The following is a 10,351-nucleotide window of genomic DNA, read 5'->3' as shown; positions in this document are numbered from 1 at the left end:
GTGCCATGGAGCCCATGTCATAACCAATGTCCAAACACATCTCATTTGCTGTCTGACTTGCCTCCTCCATGGTGTGGTCATGCACGGGTGTGTGACACCAACCAGATGTGGGACGCTAACCAGATGTGGGACGCCGACTAGATGTATGACGCTGACAAAATTGATGGCTTCCATGCCTTTGACGTCCACCTGCTTGTCGACCACGCCCTATAGCCGGTTCACTTGTGTTGCCCGCAACACATGCATCGTCCTCGATCTCTTCAACAGATTGCAAGGCATTAATACAGTCGGTGTAGATCTCAGACCTTGGTTTGCATTTCGTCATAATCCTTAACTGTGATTCAACCTGTCATAAGTATATAAGAATAGTGTTAGTAAGTTGAACTAAATTATGTGAAGCGAGGTACATTTATAAAAGGACAATTTTTGTAAACTTACCAAAGTGTCCCAGTATGAAGTCCCTTTTGTAATATGGCAAAGAGTGCGGGGACAAAACCACACCATATACTCGTCATTGTAGCTCATCTCCCTATGAAAGGGCGGTGCATCGGCAATTGTGGCATGCGCATTCCAGTTAGCAATATGCATGGCATGTACTTCAACCCTGTTTTTGTCTTGTTTGCCCTGGAGTGTTATCTTGTGAAGTTTAGTTGAAGTATTGACATCGATCGATATGCCTTACTTCATCCCAAACTGTCGGAGAACACGTTTGGGGTGATGGCCTTCAACTACCTAAAAATATATAAGTGGCATGATAGACCTCCATATGTGTTGGCCTGCCGTACAATATACGAGCAGGGAACCCAAATAATTTCTGTATGGCTCTCAGACAATCTGCAGTGATCCAATAAATGCAAACAACCATATTAACAATATAATTAGAAAAAATGTGTAACAAATATGAACAATACATGCCAACAATGTTTAACTTTGAAATAAAAAATGTTTATTCATTCCAGAGTAAATTGTAAGTACAACAACTACATGCCAAAGTGGTTCCCACTTGTAAGGCACGATACCTGATTTGGCCGTAGCGAAGCAAGCGACACACGATAGGCGCATAGGACGTGCATTGGATGTTCAGTTCTTATCTTAGCCACTTTCCATCTAGCAAACAACATAGACATAACCTTCATATTAGTTACTTACATAATTCCCATGCGAAAAAAGTTAATGCGGAAATGTAAAACAGTAACTATCTAAGATCTTACATACTTGATAGCAAGTGGACCTAGGGGCAGTGCCTAGTGTGGATGCCTCATCATAGGACATATGTGTGGAAACCTTGCCCACACCCACAACTGCACCAACAGCAGTGCACCGCCAATCTGCTTGGCTGTTTTCTCTGATGCCTTACAGAGGTGTCTATATAGCCAACTTAATGCTGCACTACTCCCAACTATAATTCTTTCCCATTGCTAATTGGATTGAAAAATTGTAGATACATAATTAAAAGTCGTTTGCCAGACTTGTCCGTAAACAACATACCACCCAACATCCCCAGTATGTAAAACCGAGCATACTGCTGCATAAGCACCTTAATGGTGTCAGTCGGGAAAGGGTTGCTAAACCACTCCTCGAGCCATTTGGCTTTTACTCTCGACCCTTCCATCACTGCAGTGTTCTTACGAGCATTGACTTGTCTATTTGGTGGCCTATGCCCTAGTAATTCGGTGCAGAGGTCGCCCCAATCGTCCATACAAGTAAATCCCACCACCGGCAAGCCATCTACAGGTACCCCCATTATAACTTTCATGTCTTGTAGCGTGATTGTCATCTCACCGTAGGGCAAGTGGAATGAGTGCGTCTCCAGCCGCCATCTCTCCACCAACGCCGTGATCAATGCATGGTCAAGGTCCATATGTGGGACCCGAAGTAGCCCATCTAACCCCACATCTGTGATATAAGTAGCAATCTGTGGATCTAACCCACCTTTAAGCAGACATTACTCTCGGTGATGACAAGTCAGTACACTTGGCACTTCCTGCAAACAGAGCAGCTTAGTAGTAATAATAGCATTCACTAAGCACGTAATAGTTACGCTTCAAACTTAAATGCCAAAAATCTTTCTACTACATATATTGACTACAATTTTGGACAAGTGCATACCTCACTTGCCAAAGGAGCATCCCAAAGCAATCTTGAATGATGCATAGCCTGCCTCGTCAAGACAGTCCCTATAGAAGGTCCCACTCGATGTGGGTTCATATCTGGCATAAATTAAAGGTGATTAATGGTCCATTAAGTGACTACTGGCCCATTAGGTCAAATGTAAAGCATAAACATTCTAATTCTCTTTTTAAGGAGCATGACACATGAGGAAAATTCACATAATTGAGTTCCTACTTTTTCTTTCTTTTTCTTTAATAAATTTCTTTTATAAGCTTGAATTTCATTCAAGAGAGAGTGGCTATATACCTTACAAGCAGATTCAATGAACTACTAGATGAAGAAAAAAGTGTTATTTGTGATAGTTTATTGGCAAATTTAAAAGAAAGAGAATTGCATTAGGGTAAAGTGAAGCCATTTGTTTTGGATGTGTTTATGCCTGGTAGGTAAACAAAGTCATGGCATTACAATGGGCAGGGTGTCTAAACTACAAGCATGATCTTTGAAATTGGTATGGTAGGTCACAATTAGAAGTTGAAAGTATTATGCATCTTTTAATAGGTATTATGCAATCTAAACACACATCTTTTACTTGAACATCTAAGGGTTATCATGCATTTGGTGACAACAACAATTAGGGGAAAATTCACTTCAAATACATAAAATTTCTTCTTCTTCTTCTTCTTCTTCTTCTTCTTCTTTATTTATTTTTAATTATAAACATATTTGACTGAAAATAGCAATAATATATATCTAATGCAGCCTTCACTGATTTCATAAAATAAAAAAAAAAAATTAAAATTTAGAATGTTAAGTAAATTATAGCATATTCAACTAATAGAAATAGAATACATCAGCATACAATATAAAACATTTTCACCCCTAAATAAATAAGTCAGAAAGACACAAGTTTCAGATGGAAGAAATTTCTAAAATGAAAGTCTCTCTACATGATTAAAATCAATCCTCACTTTAATAGTCCAAGCATCCTACTCATTATTCAACAACATCAAGCCCCAAAAAAATTTAGGCTCAGCTATGGATCCTCTACACACTAATAGGGATTTGCCGCATATATTCTAAGCAACCTACTCAGTCTCACAAATCAAATATGGCCTCAATGAGAATGCTAACTGTGTCCTACAATGACAAACTGAAGATGCAGACCGAGAGTGAGAGTACAGAGCGTGAGCAAGAGGGAGAGTACAAAGCAAGAGCAAGACTGAGAGGGAGACTGAGAGCGAGAGGGAGATTGAGAGCGTGTGGGAGAGTGAGAGTGAGATGATAGCGAGATTGAGAGAATGAGAGGGAGATTGAGAAAGTGAGAGTGATGAGAGAGTAAGACTGAGTGGGGGAGAGGGACATTCAGAGAGTTTAAGTGTGGGTAACATGGGCCATACTCGAGTTTAGTAGACTCGGGTATCAGACTAGCATAGTACTCGAGTCCAAGAAACTTGAGTACCAAGTGGAATTTTTTAGTGCCCAAATGCCATGTCAGACGGTGCCACGATGACAGAACTAGGGGGAACTCGAGTTTACTGTGCTCAAGTACAATTTGGAACTCGAGTTTGTAGAGCTTGAGTACTAGAAAAGTGGTATATCACTAATTAGTTCCGAAACGATGCTTTTTTGCTACAAATTTTGCAAAATTGTGGTATTTGGCCATTTTCACCAATAGAATTATAATAGTTTTAAATATATCGTAATTGTGTGTCATATATATATTTTACCCCCCCAACCTCAAGTCAAATCCTAACTCTTCCACTGGTCTGATACCAAATTGACTAAACTGGACATATTTGGTACTTGTAGAATATACAAATTAGAATTTTCATATGATAAAATATAGTTGTTGTCTTTAAAGTTTACCGCTGCGTGTGACCATTGGATGCCACATGTTCAACCTTTAAAAAAAAAAAAAAAATGTTTCAAGTCAAATCACTTAATGCTAAAATAAATAGCATATCAACTTTCCATTAGACCACATGGATAAACTTTGACAAAGCTGAGTGCACATCTATAACTCATTTGAATTCTCTACTCCTAAAGGCCTAAGCCCAACAGATAAGATGTCACTATAGTCACACCCAAATGGAAGATGCCAACTCAAGCCCCCCTACCTTTTTTTTTTTTTGTTCATAAAAAAAATAAATAAATAATGGCCATAAACAAAAGGACATAAAGTAGTAGGGCACAAAAATTTTGTTACGAAAACCAATCGATTTCTTGTAAAGTTCAAAGAAAAAATCAATATATTAGCCATAGCTTCCAAATGCCTTCAAATAATTCAATTTGATAATGGGGATCAAGAAACGTTAAACATGGAGCGACAAAATGTAATAACTCAAAAGTCATGCTCAGTGACAAATTTGCTCTCAAACTTTCTGATCGAAGGTTGCCATAGACATTAGACTGCTATATATTAAAGGCTAATTACTCTCAACTTTCTGCTCTCTCACGCACCGTATGGTTGTATGTCCTATGAATTAGAAAAGCTACAGATTTAATGCACACAAACAACACTGTAAACAAATATGTACATGAAGGAGAAAACAAAAATGCCATGTAAGTTAGTTATAACACTTATCCTTAAGCACTTGTTGGAAGTCATGGTTCTAAATCTGTGCAAATTCCATTGCTATACCCTATCCTTTTTCAACTATTCCTTTTATCTTCACTTACAAGGGTTCTTTCTTTGCTTGAAATCGAGAAGGTCCATCCCCATTAATAGCCCCTTCGGTGAAGCCCAAGTTAATCCGTGAAGATTGAACATTTCGGGACACAATCTCTGGTGCTTCATCAACTATCCAATCATCCATTGGGTCAATCTCTTCAGCCACAATGTCACACTTTTTGCCTGACTGAAACTGCTGCAGTTGCAAATTATAATGTACAAATGTCAGTTCACTCAATCCTTGTTGCTCAATAGGATTCCTTCCAGTTGTAAGCAGCTTCTCGGCCAAACTTCTCTTTAGTCCGCATCTTGAAGCACCGTCACAGTTCTGGCTCAGAATTCGAAAGGCAAATCTCTGCAGCTCAGGATATTCTGTTCCATAATGAGACCACCATAGAGCTGTAGTTCAATTTACAAAAAAATACAAGTTTAAAATCACGGTTTTTGACAGACTCAAACCAAACCAAACAATAAGCAAAGCAAGAAGCCAAACTATAGAGGTCTCTTACCAGGAGGGTCGCTGGTTCTTTGGTTAATGGCACTCCCCTCTTCAAAACTACCTCTAGCATGTCTATAGTCTTCAAGTTGTCGGGATATCAAATCTTGACTTCTCTGATCTTGTACCAAGCGGACAGTAGAGCACAAAAGGCCAAAGGCAACCTCAGCATCACCTAGGAAATCACTTGAATAAAAGAGACTTGGGTTTAAATAATACCCTGCACCATGAATAGGGCTATGGAGAAAGTTGTCCCAAATCTCATCAATCGCTTTCCAAAAAGGCATGTACTGGGATTTCTTACCTTTAAATTCCTCTTTAATTGTCTCTTTTAGTTGATCCATTGTTTCGTATATGTACCCCACTTGTGGTTTATCAGCCTGATTGATTAAACATAAAACACGCAGAACCGGTAGAGTTGCCTTCAAGGTAATCCCAGCTCCAGTCCAGAAAGAGCTATCTTCCATCAAATCAGCTACCCTCTTTCCCTCTGTTCTAGAAGCCCAGACTGATGTGTTCCACTCAGGTGAGGCAAACATGTTCTTTAATTGCAGCTTTTCTGAGACAATATTCTCCAAAGTCATAATGGGCATTGCTGACCTTATTTTGGAGGGCCGAATTAGGTCACGGCCAAGAGTATGTTTCTTCAGAAGATTCAAAACAGTTTCATGGCCATAAATAAACTTTGTAAGGGACTTGGCTTTAGCCAATATACCTCTGATGGACTCAATCATTTCAATCTTCTCTAGCATGAGCTCAATGCAATGGGATGCACTCACAGTCCAGAACACTCTCTTGCACCTATCCATGAATTGCTTGCCCACAGCTCCCATCCAACCTGTTATAGAACATGCCACCACTTGAATTACATTTTCAATTCCAATCTCCTCAATAACTCCATCCAACAACAACTGTAACATATCAACATCGTCAATGAAAGATGTAACATCAGACGAGCGAAGATAAACAATACCCTGTGGGCAATCCACCAAAAAATTAACCAGGTGTCGACCCTTTTCATCAATCCATCCGTCTAACAAGATGCTACACCCTGTGCTTGCCCATGAATGCCTAATCTTCTTCACATACTCTTGGATATCCTTCACCTCATCTTTAAGGATCCACCCTTTTAGCTCCTGACAACTTGGGATGTTATACGCCATCTGACCATTACCCAGGGTAGCATTTATCATTGCTTTGAAACTAGGGGAATTGACAGTACTGAAATCAACACCTGTTTCATAGAAAAATCTAGCAATGCATTTTTGGGCATTCCTTGATAATGAAACTCTTCCTTCTTTGCAATTGATGGCTGTTTGAGAACCTGCATTTTCATAGGGAAGAGAAGCACTGTCTGTAAGACTGTCTTCCAGTGCAGAGTCCATATCAACATGCCTCCCATCACAAGAACCAGCAGTTTGAGTTGTTTCATGCTTATTATGCTTAACACTATTCAAGTTAGGAAGACGATTCCTTTTACAGGGAAGATTTGGGTCATTTAGTTCATCAACTTCCTTGCTTAAACTTTCTATCTTCCTTTCAAGTAATTTGTTTCTAAACAGTTCCTTCACATTTTGAGGAGCATTTTCACAAGGAGTAACATCTCCACGTATACCTCCTAAGTGGCACTTTAGACGGAAGAAACCACTCACCACTTTACCACAATATTTGCATTGAACTCTAACTTTTTTCTTATCAACTACTGTACCATGATCATGAACATTAATGAAGCCTTCACTAGCAAACATATTGTTCTCTTGTTTTCAATTTCAAAAGAAACAAGAAACCCTGAAAATTTTCTTATCTGTACATCAAGTGCTTTCAGCAAGCTTGGCCTGAACAACAACGAGAAAAGGTAGCAAAGACAATAATTAAGGGGGAGACTCCTTAAAGTTAGAGCCAAAAATTGATATATGATCTGGTTTTCACTTAAAATCAAATGCAGAAACTTATTAGATTCTATGAGGCACTTTCACTTTATATGAATGTCATCATTCTTGCAATTATCACATGTTCTACAACTGAAATTCCCCAAAAGAACATTCAATTAAATAAAAAATTGCAAAGCCAAAGCGGAAGGATAGAGACCAGAAGTATGAGAGTTGGAGAACTACTACATAATAAGTTAAGGTCATAAGCTAAACACAAAACATCATAAAAAGTTGGGGAACATAGAACCTATGCTTTCAAGAATTCTTTCAAGATTTGTATAAATTTAATTATAAACTAATATTTTAATGTCCCAAAAAAAATCTTGTCATGTCCATTTTTTACCAAAAAAAGGTTTTGGGAAGGAATCATTTATCACCTTGAGAAGAGTACAACTACAAAAACTAGTGAGGTTGTCATAGATGCTTGAAGTCAAGAGGACAAAATTACTTAAAAAAGAGAAAGGAAAGAGAGAGGAAAAAAAAGGCAATTAGGAAATGAGATGGTTTGGCACTGAAAGACTCTTGAGTGGGCCCAAGTTTGTGTGAGATATAGCATAGACAAATTCCTGGAGATAATTTTGGTTATGATGCTTGTAAAACATTATTCAAGAATGAGGCTAAGATGATGACTGCTCCAATTTTGAATTTAGATGAGATACTGATCCTAAACTAGTGCAGTGGACTAAGTATGGTTATAGAGATAAAAATGAGTGAGATCATTTCTATCAACAAAAAAAAAAAAAAAAAACCATAATGTTTATAAAAAAAATAAATAATAATAAAGAACGTGAGATCATTTCTATCATTTATCCACTTATTTTATGGATTTGGAAATTATTAAAGATGGGTCCCAAAAAAATGAACTGATCAGACTGTGAATTTCTTTCAAGATATCAAGTTTCTGGTTTAGTCTGTATACTGTAACCAAATAAAAAAGATATAGCTTCAAATAAGAACTTTTCTAGTCACGTTTCAATAAATATATGCTCAACAACTTTTCAAGGTAGCAATGAAGCACATAGGGAAATCACCGTTGAAGAAGACCAAAAATGCAGAAGTGGCTGAAAAATCTGGCTTGAAAACCACAATTGTGCGACTTATATTCATGATAATTCACACACGTACACACCACCAGTGGGACTCAATCTCACAACCTCACTCTTTTTCCTATTATGAGGGAGGAGGAAGTGTCAGCTAATTGGCTATTTAGCGTTTATAAAATCTAAGATATCATGAATAAATTTCAGCATCTCAAAATACTTGTGAATGCCCTGTAGCGAAAACAAGACCATGAATGTGATAGCTAATCAAAATCTAGAGGATTTAAGTTCAAGCAATTAAATAATGGTCTAAGAAAATTGAAAAAGTATTGTTTCGACTTAGGAGCATCTAATGAACAACTGAATTTTGAAGAATCTAAGGATGGCAACATTCAAAGTGTTACGCTTTGATTTTGGCCTTGGCAACTGAGTGATGAAGGCATCAATGAAAATTTGGTTGAATCTGATTGAGACCAGTCAGTCCCCCCGTTGCATCCAAGATGAAAGAGACCAAATGGGCCCCATTAAAAATTCCAAATCTGCGCCAGCACATTAAAAAAAAAAAAAAACCCAATTGTTCAAATTAAAAATAGTTTTGATTTGATTCATAATTACTTGACCTTCAAAACCTTATGAGTTTTGGCTCTCAATGAGATCAGTCAGATTGATATGAGCTAAACCTCGCACATGCAAACTAAAAGATAACTTTACTGACACCAACTCGATCCTTGTTCCATGTCGCGATCACTTTTATTATAAATACAACATATTAATCACGTCAATATTGAAAACTGTGTCCATGGAATCGCTTAATTCAATCGTTGACTAAAAGTATTGAACAAACAACAATTAAACTTGACAGAAACTAGAGAATCTCTTCTTCGTTCCATTTTTTTTTTTAGAGTAAAAATGAGCAAGCTTTTTATGATCTGTTTTGACTTTTGAGATGAGAGAGATAAGAAACACAAGTGTAATTTTAGACGAAACAAAGAACAACCTTTTTATTTGTCTTAAACAAAGGAAACATCAATAATGAATATAGAAGAAGAAGAAGAAGATGTATTGTTCAACAAAAAAACTGTACCTTAAAAGGTTAAAGCTCAAATCTTAAAACAGACAGAGAGGGAAGGACTCCTTTTCCTACCCAACGACGAGTGAGGCTCAGATCATCATCATGTCTTCACTTGCTTTCCCTTCTTATCTTTGTGCGTATGTGTTTGGCTATTTATCATAAAAATAAATCATAATCTATATATATATATCATCCAAGTAAGCGGCCACATGGCCCACATCATCCCCTTAAAATGACCAATTTTCTACTTCTTATCTTTTTTTTCTTTTTTTTCTTTTTTTTTAATACTTTTATTCTCCTTATTCTATAAAATATAAAGTAAAATAAAAACTTTTAGTGTGAGTTTGGATGTTGCTGAAATTCTTTTGATGGCGCGTCTGTATTTTTTGTGAATCTTGTGCATTGTTCACAGGACCCGCAAGTCATTAATTTATGCAAATTTTTTTTTTTTTAAAACTGAGTCTCACAGCACTATTCACACATTTAAAAATTATTTTGTTACAGTATTCAGTTTTCAGCAATAAGCGATATCCAAACAAGCCTTTATTCTTCTTGTTAGTTCACATTTATTCTTATACTTCCTTCAACTTTTTCACTTTTCCTCTACCTCTTTATCTCCAAACTATTCTCAATTTTACAATTACACTTCCTTCATTCTTTTCTCTTTTTTATATTTTGACTATTCTTCTCCCCTTTTTATTTTGTATAAATTCCATATCATTTTTCCCATTCAATCCATATTTTTCTCACAAAAAAATTGTGAGTACTCTCTCTCTCTCTCTCTCTCTTTTGGTGGATTTTTGTTCTTCCTTATAACTCTGATTAAGGTCGATGGTTATTTTTTAATATGTATTTTGGTACTATGTTTTTTAAATTTTCCATCACAAAGTCTTCTCTCTCATTTTTATAGCTTTGGTTGAATTTTAGTTTAGGTTAATACTTAGTTTTTTTGAAAATAAGAATTTGAGTTTATATCAAAACACAATCTACATGGCTATGAATTTCAATATGCCTATCAATTTTTTGAGT

General features: G+C 36.8%; 2 protein-coding genes across 5 annotated transcripts; both read right to left on the bottom strand.

The window, feature by feature from the left end:
• Nucleotides 1-1,399: 1,399 nt before the first annotated feature.
• On the bottom strand, nt 1,400-1,861 carry LOC115961736 (serine/threonine-protein phosphatase 7 long form homolog). Its single transcript, XM_031080663.1, has one exon. The coding sequence runs from the start codon at nt 1,859-1,861 to the stop codon at nt 1,400-1,402; it is 462 nt and encodes a 153-aa protein (XP_030936523.1).
• Nucleotides 1,862-4,774: 2,913 nt separating this feature from the next.
• Nucleotides 4,775-9,482, bottom strand: LOC115960314. Of its 4 annotated transcripts, none has more exons than XM_031079138.1 (3): nt 9,335-9,482; nt 5,293-7,114; nt 4,775-5,182 (listed from the first exon to the last, which is right to left on the bottom strand). In XM_031079138.1, exons 2-3 carry the CDS (start codon nt 7,025-7,027, stop codon nt 4,788-4,790), a joined length of 2,130 nt encoding a protein of 709 aa, XP_030934998.1. In that variant the 5' UTR covers nt 7,028-7,114; nt 9,335-9,482; the 3' UTR covers nt 4,775-4,787. The 4 variants fall into 4 exon arrangements, with proteins under 4 accessions (XP_030934998.1, XP_030934999.1, XP_030935000.1 ...); XM_031079139.1 differs by lacking the exon at nt 9,335-9,482 and adding an exon at nt 8,242-9,291; XM_031079140.1 differs by lacking the exon at nt 9,335-9,482 and having other exon boundaries at nt 4,775-5,155; nt 5,293-7,957.
• Nucleotides 9,483-10,351: the final 869 nt, after the last annotated feature.

This window comes from Quercus lobata, chromosome 9 (genome assembly GCF_001633185.2).
Source record: "Quercus lobata isolate SW786 chromosome 9, ValleyOak3.0 Primary Assembly, whole genome shotgun sequence".
Lineage (NCBI taxonomy): Eukaryota > Viridiplantae > Streptophyta > Magnoliopsida > Fagales > Fagaceae > Quercus > Quercus lobata.
This window is presented reverse-complemented; position numbering and strand designations above follow the sequence as displayed.

What these genes read in the sequence shown, in the direction of transcription:
- LOC115960314 (XM_031079138.1), bottom strand. Translation starts at nt 7,027, where the DNA reads ATGTTTGCTAGTGAAGGCTTCATTAATGTTCATGATCATGGTACAGTA. An exon ending in AAGAACCAGCGACCCTCCTG is followed by an intron (nt 5,183 to 5,292) that starts GTAAGAGACCTC and finishes ATTGAACTACAG; the next exon opens with CTCTATGGTGGTCTCATTAT.
- LOC115961736 (XM_031080663.1), bottom strand. Translation starts at nt 1,861, where the DNA reads ATGGACCTTGACCATGCATTGATCACGGCGTTGGTGGAGAGATGGCGG.